The sequence below is a fragment of the Argiope bruennichi genome, chromosome 6, assembly GCF_947563725.1.
Source record: "Argiope bruennichi chromosome 6, qqArgBrue1.1, whole genome shotgun sequence".
Taxonomy (NCBI): Eukaryota; Metazoa; Arthropoda; class Arachnida; order Araneae; family Araneidae; genus Argiope; species Argiope bruennichi.
In genome coordinates, this window is record NC_079156.1 from 54,514,359 (window position 1) to 54,535,498 (window position 21,140).

General features: G+C 32.6%; 1 protein-coding gene across 1 annotated transcript in view; it reads right to left on the reverse strand.

Moving 5' to 3' along the window:
- Nucleotides 1–890: 890 nt before the first annotated feature.
- LOC129972367 (alkaline phosphatase-like) overlaps nucleotides 891–21,140 on the reverse strand; it is a 156,249-nt gene continuing 135,999 nt past the window's right edge. The window contains exons 4-9 of the mRNA XM_056086487.1: nucleotides 15,736–15,914; nucleotides 14,391–14,598; nucleotides 13,669–13,809; nucleotides 7,898–8,089; nucleotides 4,042–4,164; nucleotides 891–3,547 (exon numbers count right to left, since the gene is read on the reverse strand). Of these exons, the coding sequence (XP_055942462.1) occupies nucleotides 3,192–3,547; nucleotides 4,042–4,164; nucleotides 7,898–8,089; nucleotides 13,669–13,809; nucleotides 14,391–14,598; nucleotides 15,736–15,914 (1,199 nt within the window). The 3' untranslated portion in view covers nucleotides 891–3,191. The remainder of the gene's footprint in view (nucleotides 3,548–4,041; nucleotides 4,165–7,897; nucleotides 8,090–13,668; nucleotides 13,810–14,390; nucleotides 14,599–15,735; nucleotides 15,915–21,140) is intronic.

The window sequence follows — 21,140 nt, forward strand, 5'->3', positions numbered from 1 at the left end:
ATTATGATGCTACGTACGATTAGGCACTTCAATATGTTACACGTCCTATCCTACAAAAGTCACACCATAAGAAATAAGCATATTTTAATAAATATATCTTTCATCAACTTTCAATAGTGTTATAATAATTCCTTTTTTTATCTTTGAAAAAATATTTTAGGGCCCTCAAAGGATTTTGCATCCGGGTCTTTCTATAGAGTTTATCCTGATGAGAGGCGCTGTCTTTGTTCATAATCGCCGAATCCAGTTTGCAAAGGGCAAAATCACTAATTTAATTAAAAAATGTGATATAGGGCAATATTATATAGGCTTCTGCTATACACTGCTAGCTCATAGTCATCAATACTAGAATTCGTAGCTCCTTTTGAATTTAAGAAATATGATATAGGTCAATATTATATAGGCTTCTGCTATACACTTTTAGCTCATAGCCATCAATACTAGAATTCGTAGCTCCTTTTGAATTTAAGAAATGTGATATAGGTCAATATTATATAGGCTTCTGCTATACACTGCTAGCTCATAGTTATCAATACTAGAATTCGTAGCTCTTTTTGAATTTAAGAAATGAGTCGAAATAAATGCACATATAGGATGAAATCTTTTGCTATTAAACGTAACTTAATAGTCTCTATAAATTTTCAGAATTCTTATTTATGGTTTATAATTACCATGCTGAAAATATTTAATATTAAGTATTTGAATTTGTATATAGCAAATATCGAATCAGTCAGATATGTTTGTCTGAAAAATTCCTTTTACTTTCTCAACTTTTCCTTTTAACAAAAACAAAATATGCACACTTTATAAATTTAAACAGGATAAAGTGAAAAAGAAATTTCAAAAGAATCACACCAACACAGTGAAAAACAGTTTCAAATTTTATTATAAATTACGACATTTACACTTATTACAATAAAATACCATGATTTAATTTATCTTGGCTCATATCCAAGAATATTTTTAAATCTTATTTTAAAGAAAAAGAATACACGCTTTTTGATGTTAAATTTAATTTTGGACTGAAAAGGCGGAAATGGGCCTTTATTATATAATGGATTTTCATAACTACTATAGTAGTTCGATACGGCATACAACACTTTATTTATAGATAGAGATTTTTCTCCTTAGATATATTTCTCTTAAGAGGAATAGAGAACAAAATGCTGAAATGACATAAAACCCAAATTTATTTCATAATACTTTGCATTATCTTTAAACATAAGGAATCATTTCTTTAAGGAATAAAATATTCTGCTAAGATTTGTTCTGACTGTAATTCGATTTGATTTAAATATTGTTCACAAATAAGAAAGTATTATAAATCACTTAAATTATAAACATCAATTCATATTCTAATGGAGCTAAATAATAGATCCTTGGTAAAAACAACTCGGTAAAAAAAGACGCTAAATCAAATGCCAATTACGCATAAAATCAATGATATTTTAGAATTTTTTGATTGAGTTCATTCAGCTTATGGAAGTAAAATTTTAAAGTACAAGGTTTACCCAAATATGTATATACACTTTCAATAAATATTACATAAACAGTTAATAACATGCAGCAAAGTGTCAGATTTAAAATCCATGAATATGTTAATTAACTATCGGATTAATTAACATATTCATGGATTTATGTATAGTTAATTAACATATATATGTTAATTAACTATCGCATTTAATAAATTAATTTTTTTTAATTTATTAAATGTGTGAAGAAAGAAGAAAAACCTATCTCAATAAAATTTTAATGAATTTATGATCAAAGTGAAGGAAGAGTTCTTATGGTCTCGTACTTATCGGATCGCCATTCTATGGATTTCTTTCTTCTTTTTTTTGTGGAAACATCTGAAGCATTATATTTACAAATTTATCTCGATAAGATACCATCTATGAAGTGAGAACATCTCTTGAAGGATAATGTAACTTTTGAGAAATTAGCATGTTTAAAGCATTGTCAATTATATCAACCAACGTTATCAACAATGCGTGGGCAGTAACAGTTAATTTACCTCTAGCATTTTTATCAGATATTGAAACATTGAAGCTTTGATGCATATTATTAATTTCATATATAATATTTATTCAAACGTTTAACACCTTTAGGGATATTTTGTACATTTTATCGTCACTGTACAGTTTCTTAAAAACATATTTCACCGCATTCAAAATTTTTCTCTCGATATGCAATTGGATTTATTTCAGTTAAATTCTGTTTTTACTATTTCTATTTTCTTCTAATTTAAATTTAAGTGATATCACAGTACGCATGTTTTATGTTGGCACGCCAGCGTGCTTCTACGAAAATACTTGACACTTTGAATTTATTTTCACTGTTTACATCTAAGTCTTTACAACAGAATCTAGATCTAAGGAATTTAGGAAAAAAAGAACATAAAATAAAGCAACTAAGAATGTTACATTTATATGGTGGCTAAAAAAAGATCAAAATTTAGAAGTCGTTCCACAAGAAAAGTTTTTTGTAACTTCGAAAAAATCCATAATAATAGTCGTTTAACATTTTGATACGAACTGACACTATGGAAGCACATATAGTATAGTTACTTTTTTTACAGTAGAATCAGTACCAGAAGCTCTGTAATGTTCATCCTGATGTGTTTGAAATTCTTCTTGAAAATGATCCACTGATTACACCTATGCTTTTCAGAAACAATTTTTTTCTTACCAGTTTTATTCCAAAATTTCAAAACCAAAGCTGTTCAAATCCAGTTTCCACTTACATCAATAAGAAACAATGAAAACACCTCTGACAAAGTCCATTTAGAAAAAAAAAACATTAAACAGTTAAATAGTCAGTATATTGTTGCTAATTTAACAGTCGATAGTTTGATTTGAGATGATATAAACATATCATCAACGAAGTCCATTACAGCTATCATTTTGTTCAATAAAGGTCGCAGAAGGGTCAACTATTTCACATTCACTGATTATCTACAGATTTCGTCACTGAAGATAAAATTGTCCTGTAAAAGCTAAAGCCTTCTGTAAAAAATACATTTATTTCTGTAGCGAATTAAAATCCTCCAGTGCCATAGTTTTTGGTAGTGAACACAACTTGTCCAATCTTCCATTTCCAACCCGGTGGGTACGAAATGCAGTGTCATGGTATTACTCCTAAATGGTACCAAACAACCTCTATTCGTAAGGCTCTATCTTTAAATATGTTCTTTAGCAAGGCTCCCATAGAGATAACGTTCTAGAGTGCTGAAAGAAGGTCCAGAGCAACCACGAGGAAGTGAGGAGGAATTTGGAAACAGCCAAGGCTGTGGATGTAGTTGCAGAATTGGTATGTGGGGATGGGCATTCTATAACTTGTCGGTGGAAAGTGTGTCTTCGTCTCTCGCAGTCATCTCTCTGGGGTCCTATACAGGCGGCATATGCCATGGCGTGTGGAATGTAGGTCTGCTCCAGGACACCTCTAAAGAGATGCGCCATAGGACCATGAGCATAAACGGGAACGTCTTCGCCACCGTGAGTGTCCCAGCGGCGAGGCACGGCACTTTGTTGCACGTAATTTTTATCCTCTGAAAATACAATTAAAACCATATTTAGGTCAACAATTTGCATAAAACTAGATTTAAAAAGAGCAATTAATAAGGAAAAATACAAGCTTTTTCCTCAAATTCTTTAGTTGATATAATTAAGCAGGAATTAGATTAACGGAGAATATATTCTCTAGAAGAATTTTGTTTGGTAATCTGAAAGTTCTCAGGTGAACAACAATGTTCCCACATAATTGAAGTAACCTTTCAGCATTCCGATATATCATTAAGTATTACTCAGTGTAATGTAAAAACAATCACCAATGCTCTCAATTATCCGAATTTACCATTTATTTAAAGTCTTTAAGGAGATTTATTCATTTTAAATGAAATAATTCAACAAAATGCTAATAATCTTTCAGAAAAAATTAAATCATGCTGAATCAATACTTTGTTCAGCAGCCGAGAATTATTATCCCTGTTTAGCTTCTAATGAACAGTTTAATTTCTAATACATAGTAGTATAAACAACTTACCAGTATTCATTCCAGTCAAATTTTCACGCCCTGTTGGAAAATTGTGATTGTATCCGGGTCCATTGGCATACAGAAGAGTAGTGTATGGCATATTGTCCACATCGGAGATCTTATCGTCCAATCCTAATAATTGAGTAAAAAAAATGTACCATTGTTAGATCCCGTAAATTTCACAAAATTCAATGAAATGCTTTCTGAATATACGTATCAATCCGCAAATCATTTCTAATAAATTATAGAAATGTCTGTTATTTTTATGAGATTTGTAAATATGTATGTGCGTTTCTCTGTAAATATGAGTCGTTTATATTAACAAGAAGATTATTTCAATGAGTTGCATATTATTTAAATTATTTTATATCCTCTATTAAATGGCCATCACATGTAGTGATGTATCTATTTTTGTGATCCAAAAATATTTATTGATATATTTATCAATTATACGATTAAGGACGAATGGATTGATTATAATATAAAATAAGGAAAGAAAAATTGAAATCGGCTATCGCAAATTTCAAGTTATCAAGAAAGAACATTATTATTTTCTTAAGACATTGTTTGTATAATTAATTTAAGTCCCTAACTAGTTTAGGTTTGAAACAATCACGTGATTATCAGATTATGCATGCGTCGATATTTAGAAAAACGATTTTTTTCCATCTCAAAATCGGTCGAGCTCCAAAGCTTTTTCTTGACGCTAGAAAAAAAAAATTTTTTTTGCGAACATCCGGGTTAAACTGATTTGTAATGATCACGTGACTATAGCATTGCGCAATCTTACTTTTTAGAAAAGATTTTTCTTTCCTCCCCGTTTGAAAATCGTTCGAACTCGAAAACTTTTTTTGACAGATAGAAAAATTGAAAATTTTATTTATAGAATATAAAATACACACACCATTCCATACCTCGCCTCACTGTTTCGTATTGATTCCCGTTTTCTTAGGCCAATAACTTCTTACCACTCAGCCCTTTATTGGCTGGGCAGGAGACATTCGAGTCAAGGTGCAATTTTGTTGGCGATAAGTCGCCAAATATGACAATCATTTTCTAATAATCCTAAAAGCGAAAAATGTATTCCTCAAAAGTGATAAATCGCCATTTTTCTGCCTGTTAATTTTGTGGCTTCAAAACGTGAAACCAAAACATCATGTTCTCATATAATAATAATTTCGTTGATTTCCGGGAAAATCATATAATTATAAAAAGGTAAAATGTTTAGAATACCATAGATATGATGAAATGGCTACATTTTCTGCCATTCCAGAGAATAGAAGAGTTTTAAAATTTGATAAAAAAAAAAAAAAATAGAAGACGACTGTCGAAAAATTTCGACTCAATATTAAGATGCGAGTTGAAGGCGAAGATGGACATCGGACGCTTGGGTTTAATGGTAGTAATAAATTTAGACTGATGATACTAAAAAAGTACTCTTCAAAAGTTTAAAAAAATCAATACTCTTTTTAAACTTCTAACTATACAAAATTGCAAGAGTCGAATCATGTTTACGTGATGCAGGTCAAACGCACAGATCAAGTTTAATTTTGAAATCACTGCGCAACTTAATATTTATTTTCTGTAATGCTATTTTACAACAGATTTTAAGACAACTTGGAATTATGACATGCGCAATGATATTTTTCTTGTGATTAAATGTTAAATAGATTGACTTCAATGAACTAAAATCATGAAGTAAACCTATGTGAGTTGCAATAAAATCACACAAGCTAAATGAAGTTTTTTTAACGTAATTAATTACTATGTAACAAAAGATCATAATTAGCATTTTCCCTGGGAAAACAATTAATTTGTTTTAACTTCAGCTACAATAAACCTTTAAACTACATTAAACGGGAATAAAAATTATGGTAAAAATGAACCATCTAAAAATATTTCGCATTCGGTGTTTCTGTATTATTTGAGTGCAACTATGGTGCACGATTAAAAGCGGCTGAGAAATGACAGCGCTAATTAATTACCTCACTTCATTACTGTCTCATATATAATATTTTGAAGACTTTCAGATCGCTACATTCACTCAATAACAGCTGTTACATAACTGTAATAGGAATGAATCACTGCGTCTCCTTTAGCTAATAATCGTAACATTATCATTAACATCTTTTGTAAACACCGCAATCTTAATTAAAACAGTCATCATCAGAAGTGCGGAACTTTATATTGTTTCCATTTGCTTGGATTATTATGAAGGTATATATTGATTTCGGATAAGTACCATAATAAGTTACATCATCATGATGAGTTAGCGTTCATTTTAATAATTTGCATATACATTTCTCGATCAATATTATCAAACAAATGAATGACAGATAGTATGTGCGAATGAAAAATTGAAATATTATTACAAAATGTAATCCTTTATCTTATAACTTTAAGATAATAAGCTTAAGTAATTCAATTAAGAAATAATTAAATATATTTTCGTATGTCTCGGAAACGGGTCCAACGATTTCGATCGAATTTTATATTTAGATAAGGTTTTGCTTTTTAATTTATCTATATATTTGTTTTTCCTTCAAATAAATGTGATTTTACATAAATTCTTTTATAACTAATTATTAGAATAAGTATATTTAACATCCGCTTCGAAGCATGGGCAGTGCAGTATAGTGGTCAGAACAATATGAATGACGCGTATGTTGCGGGTCATCGGTTCGAGTCGGGCTTTTTGCTTTATCTTTTTATGCATTTATACTTTATATTTTTGCTTTTTAAGTTGATCAATCGGATTTTAATTTTTCAGGTGTTTTTCCCGAAAATACGCGACACACACACACACACACACACACACACACACACACACACACACACACACACACACACACACACACACACACACACACACACACACACACACACACACACACACACACTTTCTTATAACTAATTATTAGAGCTTTTTCCTATCTGCCTCTAGTGGAATCTCGGACCCGTTTTCACCATGGTAAAAGTGAATGTAAGTTCAAAGTGATAAGCAATGATAGCTAAACCGTAAAAAGAATTCTTTATTGTAGCAGATTGGATCGAATACCAAGTTAAACTAAGTGAATTCACGATTTTTTAAAAATTTAAATGACCAGTTCATATCTAAGTAAGATTGAAAAATACTCATATGTAATCAGCATGTGATTCGTATCTAAATACTTTTTTCGAAAAAAAACAACACGATTTTACACACACACGCACACCCTTCAGAGCGAAGGTTGGTTTTTCAGATATTATAATGTTAGCAAAGAATAAATTTCTTTTATTCGTATAAAAATTCCTTTTAATTTTAACAAGAGAGAACAGGAATCAAAACAACCTTAATAGTAATAAATTTCTACAATTTGTTTGTTAAGGTATTCTGCTCTTTCCCTTAACATTTTCCGCTTAAATTTCACAGGAAAATCTGAACTTCTACTGAGGAGACTTCCAACTTCCAAACATGATTTCATTAAAGAATGGCCATTTTAAAAGATGGTGATTTATTTGAAACTCCGTTAGTCCTTCCCAATGACAAGTGCATTCTGGGAATGGATGCGAAACTTGCTTATAAACTACAAGAAATCATGAGAGGAAAAATTTACATTCGAATTTTGGCTATTGAGAATAAAATCTCTCATACTAAAAACATTTGATGAGATTTTAAAGAAATTCTAAAAATATGTTTAAAGTGTTTTTTTTAAGTGAAAGGGAATTTGCATTATTATTTATTAGAAAATTTTTCAATTATCTCAGATTAAAATGGGCTATACAGAGCATTTTAGATCTTTCCTGAAATAAATGGGAAAAGCATAAATAACGCAACTTTTCTTTTAATGCCAATTTGAGTTGCTACAAACAATAATGATCTTACCTAATATCGGGTTTCCCCTCTTGGGATATCCCCCGAAAGCAAATACATGGGAATGGTCAGAGGTAACCACCATGAGTGTGTCCTCCGGCTTGGTCATCTCTAAGGCCACCATGACGGCATCTTCAAGAGCCAGGGTATCGACTAGAGCACGGTGGGCATTGTTGAAGTGGTGCGAGTGATCAATTCGACCACCTATGAAAAAGTAAATGCTTATTATACTATAGCCAAACTAGAAATAAATAGATTTTAAGTTGAATTTATTTGATATAATTGTCTGCGGTGATAAGTTTGATAATGGTCTTGTAGCGATGTTTTTTAGTTTTATAGTTTGATGGTCTTATAGTGGTTTTGCTGCGATCTTGCTTAAATTTGAAAGTGATAACAATTTTTTCTTTTTATTTTGTATAATTTGTTGTCCTTGTTTTATTGATATTAATTCTTGTCTTCAAAAACCTCAATTTTTGAGGGCTTTTCGAGTCACGAGGGGTAAATAATGGGACGAAAATCAGACCCCCCCCCAGAGAAAAAAATCCTTAATTAATCCCTGCATGAGGGTGACCCTTGTTAAAATCTTCAGGCCGGATTCTTTATTTTCTTCCTTTTTATTCTATTAAATTCATTTAATTCCTTTTGCTTTCAAACTTAAAATATATTTGATTCTAATTTGGATAAGTTCATTTGTGTTTTAGAATAACATTAGTGCATTCTAAATCGAATGTATCTTTCTTTTAATAATTTTGACTCCGGAAATATTTATTTTTAAGTTAGTTTCATAAAAATTGCTTTGATTTTTTGTTGGTTGTTTCTTATACTATACTATAGGGTATCCCAAAATATATGCATAATTTGCACAACTCTAAATAAGCAGTACATAACATGCATCCAATTTTAGCACTAAGATTTCATAAATAAGAAATTTTGTTGATTATTGGGTACGTTCGAATTGTTTACCGTTATCATCAAATGGCTGTGGATGAAAAAGCAATAATTTCTAAAAACTTGCTTATTAATAGGTATTTGGATGCATTCTGTTTCAAATCACTGTTTTCAACTCTTTTGTTGTAACTACACATAAATAGTAGATAGTTGCTTTTGACCACAACTCGGGAAGAATCGAAAGAAAATTCTACCGGGACAAGATTAGTTAAGTATGTAAGGAAGGGAGGAAGGATGGAATACTTCCATATAACCTTCTGTCCACCAGAATTCTAACTAGTTAGGCTGTTGCGTGATACGAATGAAATGTTACATAAGAAGAACAAAATCTAATTTAATAGTTGTATAGATATAAAGTTTGTAAAAAAATCGGATATTGTTTATATAAAGTGTTTTCAAGTTTGAATATGAAACAAATATGAAACAAAAAATGCAATATGAAACAAAAAAATGCTTCACATTGCTTTAAATTTCTTGTTTTTGTTCGAAGAAAATTTAATAATACAAGAATATTTAATAATTGCGCATGTATATATATATATATATATATATATATATATATATATAATATAATATAATATAATATAATATAATGAATCTTCTATACAGTCGGGTTCTCAATCGTCCAAAAATTTGAATTCGAGATTTTGACGAATCTCCACATTTTAGACCCCTATAAGTTCGAATTTTTTGGAATGTGTCCGTCGTCTGTCTGTGACAAAGATAACTCAGAAACGTTTTCAGACAGACGGTTGGAATTTGGTATAAGGTTTTAATACAAGATTTACAGTTTTCTATCTAATTTTTAGTAAATTCTCCTTTTGTCCGAACATAAGTTAGCATGATAATTACAAAATGAAGAAAGCTAGATAAATAAAATTTGGTGCACATATTTAATATTTATTGCGTAGATACAATGAAATCCGACAAGGGGTTGCTATAAGTTAACACGATAAATAAAAAACGAACTAGCTAGATAAAGTTTGGTACACAGACTTAGTCTATATTGCAGGTAAGTAGTACAGTGAGCTAAATCCAATTAAGGGATAACCGTCCGTCGGTCTATGCTTTTAGAAATATGTAAACACGACTGCTTAAAAATGCAAAGACTTGCATTAAATCAAATAGGGGATTTTGTGACTGCAAAGGCAATTTTGTGCCAAATTTTTGTTTCAATTGCTCGAGAAGAAAAACGAGTCTAAAACACAAATTATGTTTTTTTTTTTTTTTTTGGATACTATTAGCCGTATGCCAGTGATGAATCACCAAATAATCGCCAAGGAGGACGCGACAAGTTCAGTAAAAATGCTAAATTCACGCCAAAAATTAATATTTCTTAATTATTGCATGCCAGTGCTATGTAAGGCTTTCTCTGGCATGACAAGTTTATTAGAGAGTATGTGAGAACCTTTTGGAGATGCCTTATTTATTTTGTTTTTATTATGCTTTACCCATTAAAGAAACCCTTATTACACTTGTACAACAGAACGTATTAAAAGACGTTTATACGATCAAATAAAGAAATACTGTTTAATCATTTTAAAATTTAAGAAGTGAGCATTTGATATTGGGAATAAAAAAGTCAATTGAATGAAATTTAACAGCAATTTTTGAAAGATAACTGTTTTGTGTATCGGTCAAAATACTTTCTACAACACCGCGTGTCGCACTGTGAATTCCTGAGTAGATCAGCCATCATTGATATGGATATAGTGTAATCAGACATTTAATCCCACAGACGCAGAAAATGCAAATTTCAGGATCCCAGACATGCAAATGGATCCCGCTAAGTTCTCCAATAATTAAATAATTGTTTCCTATTAACTCTCAGTTTCTGAACTTGTCCTGGAAAGTTTTGAATACATTGTCACATAAATTAGCAGTGCCAAGAATATCGGAAATTACTTCAGAATATTGGAATTTAATAATAAATTTTTCAGTGAATGGATTTTTCAATTTTAAAAATTCCTGCTTTAAGAAAAGATTTGGATTTATTTGATTACAGTGGGGCTTTGATAATCTAAATTCCATGAATTCGAAATATTTTTAGTTTTCCGAAAAAATTAAAAAAAAATTTGAAGAATAACTATTACAAATAAAAACAAAGTTAATACTTATTCCAAATAAAAAAAAATTCAAATGGTATTTAAAAAGAATGTATCCCCTTAACAAATTAAGATTCATGCCAGTCACGATGACTGACAGTATACTTTCTTTTTTGTTCCACATAACCCAAGTGGGATTGTTAATATACTTTTCGTTCAGGCCATATTAGTTATTGTTGACTTACAATACAACTTTCGTTCAGGTTGCTTTAGGTATTGTTGACCGACGATGTACATTTAAAAAATTACATTCTCTTAATAAATTTTAATTTAGAAATCACAAAATGATGTACCCAAGTCGAGTCGCAAATCGTAAATTGCATACAAGCGTTTTACAATTTTACTTAGAGCCCTGGTTCTCAATATATCAAAGAAATCAGATATTACCGGCTAGACGAAAAAGATGCAAGAACCATCCTGGAGCTTAACGTGTTAATTAATATAAACTAAAACGTTTTTCTCTTGTCATAAGGAACTAAGCCAGCTTGTTGACGTGATTCTGTGTCAGCGCTGTAAGAATATTACGCTGGTAGCATAACGACAGCGTGTTGTTCTACGTAACGCAGCTCTAGTTTAAAAGTACTATCACGAATTCGGATGTAAAGAAACCAGATCTATCCATCGAGACGCTTGCTTCTTAACCTTCCTCAGGATTATCTTGATTTTGATTCTTGACAGTGGAAACGAAGTCTTTAGAAGTGATACTATACTCCAACAAGAATTAATACATATACACGAAACGTATTTTAATCTAATTAACACTTAGATTCAATGTAACAATAATGCTATTCGACAGGACAGTACATAATTGGTGAAGGGCTTAGGGAGAAATAGACAACAGGTAAATTCAAACAGGCACTTTTAATCTAGGAGGTTATTTTCAGCTTGCATTCTCAAATAACTGGGATCGCTTCATTCAAATTATTTACCTACGGTTTCACTATTATGCGAATCGCCATTAGTTTTTCCCGTACACTTTTAGAAAAAAGCTAAAGTAATATTCTACTCCATTAGTCATATCAAGAATATTTTCTGTATTTCCCGGATAATGCAAATTTTTTTAGAATCTGAACGGTGATGAGCCCCAAATTGTTCCGATTCCTAAGATCCCACTATATATGAAAATATTTATACATTTGAACGAAATAATAACGGGTAATTGATGGAATAATTGAATAATAACAAGTTTTCAGTAGACAACCAAACATGATTCTCAAATTCTTATATATTGTTACAAACCTGTAATGTTGCTTCCCAGCAATCACTGGAAAGACCGTTCAAGACTGGACCTAATTCAATCACTGGAAAGACCGTTTTACGATCAGCTCTGTTGGGGCTGATCGGTTATCTCGTCAGTGATCTCAAAGCTTGGCGACTATTTGACGACTTAGATATTACTGGATATTATATATATTACTGGAAACTTTAAGAATTTTAGCAATCTATCCAATAGGAACCAAAATATGCCTGATTGGTTCCGAACCTTCTCGGCCCGCCTCCTGGGGATTATAAAAGGTCGGATCGTGTGTGGAGAAGCCAGTCGTGTAGCAGTGAGTCGACAGTTGGATACAGCTAAAGCAAGGAGACAGTGGAGAATTGCTGACGTCTGTAGAAGCCGTAGAGTGAAGCTACGTGAAATCACTCCTTCGCTGAATTCTGTCTGGGCGCTTTGTGTGCTGTGGTCGATTACTACTTGTGGGCAACTATCTACTGCAGTGTGCTCTGTGTGCTGTCCTGTGTTCGTCTCAACTGTGCATTTGTCGTCTTTGTGTTAGTGTCTTCGTGTTCAATAAATATCGATATTGTTTTCTATTGAGACCAGCTGATTGTTTCTACACCATATACCCAGCACAAGCGAACCAGGTGAATTTACGGACGAAGTGGATTTTAAGTAATCCGTAACAAATATATAAAATTGTTTCATAAAATATTTATGCACACAATGTAAACATTAGTGTTAATGTCTTATCCAACATTTTTTTTGAAACTCAAGTATAAAATTTTAACAAAAATTTAAAGTAAGGTGTTAAAATTTTTAAACGAGCGAAGTAGCGAAGGGTCATAACATTTTAAATAGCGCGAGGTGAAAGGTTTTAAAATTTCAAAATTTAAATACCCTTCCTTACATTCATTGCTGGATACAGTGATCTGGTGGTAGGTTATAAGTTTTAGGCGAGAAGGTGCCAAGCTCAAAAGGCTTGGCAGACGTTAAATTTGATGATGTGGGCCAAACGCCCTTCAGGTGATATGATGTACAGGTTTGCAAAGATGGTTATCGGATCAGGTGTTGCTTGTTCCCTCATACCGATGCTCTAAATGATTAAATCCGTAATCATTAACGTAAACATAACTGTACTAAGCTTAAGTCATTTTTGAGAAACAATATACTGAGGTAGTGGACATTAGTAGAGCTCAGATGATCTTTCAGTTTTCTTATTGATTCGACATGAAATATTGTTTCTGCGTTTCTTATAGATCTCCCAATTCATAAGTCAACAATCCGTTTCTCTCCGATTTGCAAGTCATTTTATAATGGTAGACATAGACTGAAATTATTAAAAGCTTCAATGAGAAATAGTCTCTCGTTTTTATTTTATTAATGTAAGTGCTGTTGCAACATTGACTGCGAAATATATCATATCTTACATTAAAAAAGTCTTTAAATGAAGGATAAAAGATTGTAATAAAAATGCAAAAGTTGGTGTTAGTTATTTCAAGTTGCATTCCTACCTTCGACCATTAAGAAATACCCTCTGGGATTCTTCCTCAAAATTTCTATGGCTTTTCTGGTCATTTCGGCTAGAGAAGGTTCTCCATCTGGCCCTGAATCTCGGTCCACTTCGTATGCCATATGACCGTGGTTGAACAATCCTGGAACATAAATTGATGTTCATTTATGCAAGAAAAAAGACAAATATCTTAGTTGGAAATAGCTATTATGCTTTTATCACACATAATAACAGTTATTAGTTTGCTGAAAGGTTATTGATAAAAGGAAAATTTAAAGATTTTATTGAATAATAATTCAATAAAAACGTTAAACTGCAGATATCGTAGACCTTTCTTTGCTTTTTACAGGTGAAAGAAATGGCATAAAAAGTAATCCACCTTATGTATAGCAGCTGTTTTTGGAATGCACAAGGTTCAAGTTTCCTTAAAGCAGATTTTCATTTATTATAATGTAAATATAATTTGTTCCAAGCAAAGGAACGGGAATTCAAAACTTAATAAAAAATAAAGGTAATCATGAAACATGGTTAATTTCATATGTATGTTGTTGAAATAATTATTGGAAAAACCGAGATAAACTTTTGAGTTAGTATGTTCAACCTATTATTTTTAAGGGTTATTTCAATTAAATTTTTTAAAAATTTAAAACTAAAATTTGGTTTGAGAATTTGAAAATAACCGAAGCGCGTTTCAGTAATTACTTTATACCATGATGAACTGACCTAAGAGGTAATCTGTCTTAGCCGGATCAACCTTGTCAAAGTCTTCCTTCCTATAAATGTACTCATAATCAAGGTCCCTAGTTTTCTTGTCCCGCAGCCACTCGTCAATTAAGTTACGACCATCTTCTCTTCGACCCATATCCGTCTGCATTCGAGGGTCGTTTTCTTTGCGGGGAAGGAAATGCCGCCGACCACCCCCAAGAATTACCTGAAATAAAATGTTCATTTTGTTTAAAATCGTCCTTGGCAAAAAATAACGAATATACTCTAATATCTCATGAATAGTGCAAAAAGCCCATGAACGAAAAACATAGCAATAAGAGAAAACCTAAAATATTAAAAGTATATGAATAATTTGACATGCAAGACACTAAAAATGATAATCGTGACACATACAAGATACGAAGAAGGAACCTCTGCAATCATATATGCCACCGGGATCGTTCGAGCAGTTCTCGTATCATATTAATGGATCATCATCTTAATGGTTGAGGGTGGACACATTTTCTTAAGGCATTGTTTTTTTAAAAGTGGACTGGCTTTTGAACCATAAGATTTGAAATACGACCAAAAATAATGTGGAAAGTAAATGGGAAAAAAGTAATATATAGGACAACAAAGGATGAAAATTAAGAACCAGACGAATTTTGAACACTCAAACTTAGGATATGAAGTGAGATGCACTCCAACTGATCACCCGAGTCCAGCTAAATGCTTTTTGTATCTCATCACAACATTCGTTACTCAAATGGATATGGAATGCATAGAGTTTAATAAAATATTGCTCGTTTCAAAGGGAATCAGCCTTTTAACTTTGTCGAAAAATGCAACACATTATATAGAATTTAAGTATATAGATTCGTTATTTAGAATATTATTCTTCAATATATAAGATAATTCGACAGTATTTGAACCAAAAACCTCCTGATCTGGTGCCACTCGAGTGGAAGATTGCGTTGTCTCAACCGAAGCTATGCGGACCTGAAAGTAGGTTGCCACGAAGAATCCCCGTCCTATTTTAGGATACAACAGTTTACAACAGACAATCAGAAGGACAAACGAAGATAATCAATCAATTTCTTTACATTAATGCCTTAAGGAATCACAATATAGAACAACTTTCACAGGTAGGGATTTACTTTGATTTATCCATTCGCCAGCAGATCTTCAACTCCATTGAAAGAGAGAGGAAACAAATCTTTATCTTGCTTATGTAAAATCATTTTAACGGTTGTTTTGAAATTTTATTTCTCCGTAATTTAAAAATTAAAGTTGCTTGTTCATATTAAATGCATGCTCATAATTAAGGGAAGAAAAAAATCATTGAAAATGCAAGTTGACTTACATTGATGTTCCTGCCCGGGTCGTTTTCAACCAGTTGTCGAGCGATGTCTTTGCAGGCGGCCCGCGCCTCTTCTGGTATCTTGTCGTCGCTCTCCCAGTATCTGCTCGCAGAGTGGCCATACATGGCAGCAGGGGTGGCATGCGTTACTCGAGTCGTTGTCACCAGACCGGTAGATTTACCTGGAAGTGAAGCATTCGTTTAGTTCAGTTAAGCTAATATTATGTTAAAGTTCCATTTAAAAGCAATAGGTTGCAGTTTTGGAACACAACTCATCTTCAAACGCTATTTAATAAAGCAGACAATCCCTAATTATTCCATTTTACTTTCTCGCATATATAGCATTGAGAAAATATAATACTCGTTAAAAAAAATTAGAACGCGCGGCGAATCTCCCCGTTTCAGACCTCGCTGAGTTTGAAAAACACATTTTTGAAAAATGTCCGTCTGTCTGTATTTCACAAAGAAATCAAAAACGCTTTGCGCTAGACGGATAAAATTGTACACATGACCTTTACACTAAATTTGCTTATTTCTATCAAATTCTGATCATGTAATTTCGGTCGAATGATGACATCAATACTTGGACTGGTTATCCAAGTTCACTTCCATACAATTTCAGGTGGATGATACAAAGGGTGTTCAAATGAAAAGGTGCAAAACGACACTGTGTGTATAAATGAAGACTTTATTCAAAGTATACACCATAGACTTGAGCACATCCCTTTGATTAACGAGCCGAAGGATTCTTTGTTCCCAGAATTCCTGTGGCCGTGACGAGATCCAGTCCTTCACAGCGTCCTGGAATTCGCGGTCCGAGTTGAAGCGCTTCCCTTTCAGATGTTTTTTCAGGGGACCAAAAACATGAAAATCGCAGGGCGACATCTCCGGGCTGTAGAGCGGAAGATCGAGCCGCTCCCACTTGAACTTGGCCAGATCCGCATGTGTGACCCTAGAGACATGTGGACGCGCATTATCGTGGAGCAGAACCACACCCTCCGTGAGTAGCCCCATTCTTTTATTCTTGATGGACCTGCTCAGTTTTCAGAGTGTCTCACAGTTCACATCGGAGTTAGTGGTTCTTCTGTGCTCGTCATTCTGTCTTCACATGCACTTCCAAGTCAAATCGAGGGAGTTCTTTATAAGAGCCTCTGCTCTCTCCTGCGCATGCGGGCGTCCACGCATGATCCGATCAATGCATCCCTAGATGTCTCGCTACGTTCTCCCTTAGAGACATAGGCAAATATGTTAACGGTTACGTTGTTACGAATTTTCGTACTTTTTCATTTGAACATCCTTTGTATTTGATTCATGATGTCAGATTTAACGTTCATGTGGCATATATATACGATGGATCTTAATTGAAATCAGGTTTTAAACCGGGTTCAGTCTATTCGCCGAAATTTTTCATTAGATCCCCATGGCTCTTAATAATAATGAGGAAATAAGTGTTATTTGAGATATCAGTTGCTTAAAATGTTTTATTTTCTCAAGCGTCTTGATATATTTTCCCATTTTAGTTGATACTGCGACCATTATTTCCCATGTTAAGCCGTGTTCTTTTGTTTTTTCTACCACCTCATCAAATCTGATCTATCAACTGAAAATCACTCCCCATAACACTTGATCTAAAATGCCGACAATAAATTCTGTAGAAGTGATAGAAAACCGTGAAAGACGAATTAGAAGAGAGGAGAAGAGAGTTTACAGTCTGCTAGGGCATCCGTTAAATAACGGAAATTCTTTTACTTTAACAATAGCGGATAAAAATATCACAGGAATTTCTCAGACATTGGAGCTTTCCTGGGGAATTTTATTTGAAATTGAGCCGAAATATCTTTCAGTTGTTCGGGAAGTGTCTTATAACATCTAAGAACCAATGAAATAAATCTTCAAAAGTCAACATCTACAGCTCATTTTGTCGCTGACGTTATTAGGAAAATACGGAGCACATGTAAGGATACCATTATATTGCATTGTATTATTAAATTGCAAAAATTTAAAAATGTATTTGTCACTCAGTAACTGAATTATTGTAAAATCAATAGGAATTTCTACTTGTGATTTTATTAAGTTTTAGTTTAGTTTACCTCTTCTCACACTTACATCGTTAAATCTGTTAGGATCTCGTATTTTTATCAACGAGGAAAAAAAGTTAAGAAAAAGAAATAAGGAACAGAGTTAGTGCCTCAATAATTGTATCACTGTTCATTAATTAATGTCCATAACATTATTATATCCTTGATTAATTATTTCGTTAAACGGAAACACATCAATTAATTTTTTTCGATGCATTTTACTGAGTATGGTGGCTTTGTGGTAAACTCGGGCTAAAGGACTGAAAGATCATGGAATCGGGACTCGATATCATTATGGATTACTGTATATGGGGATCTGAAAGAATTTAAAAGCCCTTAAGATCACTTGCTGGTGAGGTGTTGAAGTTTGAAGACAGTTTTTTAAATTTCAATTACAACCAGTTACCACAGAGCTAAGCCGAACAGTCTTTCTCAATAACATGCAACTATGCTTCAGAATGATTCGATTGAGCTTAAAGATTTTGTAAAATTCGGAACGAGTATTAAAATAATGAATCTGAATGAATCCGTTTTAAAATAAAAAGTAATTTTAATTGTTAAAAAAGATTTTTTTCACTTTAGAAAGTGAATCTATATGCATTTTCTTAGTATGTTTTATCACTGTCAGCACATTCTAATAATATCCCCCCCCCTTCAAATGAAGGATTTCCTCCTATTACAAAATTTGCAGTTTATAATAATGCCTTATTAACTGTTATGGATAGTATGGTGGACTAAGATTTATAAATGCTCAATATAATAGCAGATGTTCATTTTAACAATTTATAAAATATCGCAAATTTTCTGAAAGAAATGAACTTAACATATAATCTGAATAATAAAAAGAGTTTCTATTCATATTATCAAACATTTTTTATTATTTTATGCAAAACATATAATGTATATAATATTATTATTATATGCATCATTATTATTTTATGCAAATCATATAATATGTTCCCATTCCTGAAATCAGTCACAATAGAAACACGGTGCCCCCCGCTCTTTTTTTTGCTTGGAAGTCTTTTTTAAAGAAGACGATTTAATTTAGTTTAACTAAGTAAAGTTAACTTCCCCTTTTAATGCCATATGAGAGCTAGTTTGGCACGAATTTAAAAATGTTGAGTCCTATTTAGTTCACGAATATGACACCTTTACTTGTATGCCCTTTTTCGAATTCCACACAGTAAACGGTTAAAGAGAATATTAGCTAGCTCTTTTCGTACTGCAACTATTTTTCCTTTTGGCAATTAAAATGTGTTTAAACTATCATTGTTCATCGCAAATGCATCAGAGAATAAAAATTCCAAATGTTTAATGAATCCGCTTTCATTCCTCTCAGAGAATATTATTCTCATCACACAATAAACACGGTCTTATCCTTATCAACCCCCTTATCTTCATTCCAAGAGCGCACTCATTCTATTCGCATTAGGAAATATTTACTCGGCACCCCAGTCCATCCTCTTTGCATGAAAAGACGCGTCTTCACACCCGAGCAAAATCTTCCACCGGAACACGTCAACCGCGGAATCGAGCGACGGGAATCGAATTAATTTCCCATTGATTGACGATTCAATTAGCGCTATTATCGAGTTTTACACAGGAAGGAACAAACTGTCTCTGCGCCTATCTCCCACCCCAGCCACCACCACCTGAAAGATTTAATAGTCCCTCCCCCTCCCTTTACCCCGTGCCTGCAGACTGGGAGATGAGTAATTACAGCCTCGGAATTTCGATACCCCAGAGGGGGATCTACTGCCAAAGGAAAGTGCTGTGACAACGAAAGATTTCAAATAAGACGCAAAATGATTATTGGTTTCCAAATGGTTGGAATTGTTATTAGGAGAACAAGGGGGGGGGGATGCCTGCCTGCCTGATGCGAGTTTCCAATTATCAGTTCAATTTAAGAAAGATGGTAATGTGTTAGCTTAATTGTATATGTGTATTGTCAGGCTATTGATTTTTAAAGGCGTCATAATCCCTGAGGTAAAAAAAAAAAAAAAAATTAAAGATGTAAACTTTAAGAGGCTATGCTCGTTGAATCCACTGATTACCTTTCAGTCACTGGACCACCATCTTGATGCAACAAACAAACAAAAAAAAACGAGGCGCGCCTGTTTTAACTTGCTTTCTGTTGTATCATTGCCTTAAATCGATGTCTCTGAAGTCGAAATGAAGTTATGGAGTTTGTGAGATTCATAGCCGCTACTGATTGACATATAGGCCATTTATTTACTGTCCTATCGAAAATTACTAATTGCTATTGATTAGGCCATTACTAATTACTAGATATTAACTAGTGCACTATTATTAATTTACGTTAAATGACTAGTAACTTTTTTTAACTGATAATAGTATTTACCTACGTCTATTGATATAATTGCATAAAGTTGCGAAGCAGCAATGAATGCATTAGTAAAGATAGGCAAATAGGTTTAAAGGGACAGAGCAAATGGATATCGAAGTGCACACATCTACCATAGTAGAGGATATATCGACATAGATATATAGGTATATTAATCTACATTTTAAAATATTGATATTGTTGATTGGCTAAGTAAGAACATAATGGCATTCTATTTTGAACTGCCATCATATTAAATTTGTTTTAGGTTATTAGTCATTATTGAGTTGTGCTTTGACATGGAAAAATACTTAACAGTAATTTTATTGGATAAAGTTATTGTATTGTGTTTTTGAGCATGTTACGGGATAAGGGTGGGAGGATAGGTGGAAACTGAAGCATTGGTTTTTCGTGTATACATAAAAACTTAAATAGAATGGAAAGGTTTTACGTTGAAAAATTTAGCAATGGAACGATCTATAAAAAGATCTGTAGAACATTGTGATTATCTTATTTAGACCAACAGTAAATTCTTAAAACGAGCGAATTTTGAAAAATATTAATTACTTTTTAAATTAAAGAAATTTTTAAATTTCAGTTTAAGTGCATCTCAGATAGAAGTTAATAACTGGTAAAAATTTCAAAGAGATGCCAACAAAATATTTGAAAAATTCGACTTTATCAAGAAAAATAAACAGGATCGTCGAATAATACCTACAAATACTTTTCGTTTGGTCAGAATACGCACCTCGGCAATGTGTCAATGTCCTATTCTAAATGTATTATTCTGTTATTTGAATAATTTTATTATAATGGTCAACTAAAATTTGAGGAACACACGCACACACAAGTGAATCTGAAATAAGAAAATTAAAACGTTTAAAAAAATAAAAAAATATTTTTTCCCCAAATTTGCTTTTTTTTTTTTAATTTTTTCCGAACCTAATCGAATTACCATAATCTTTGATAACTCATTATGCGAA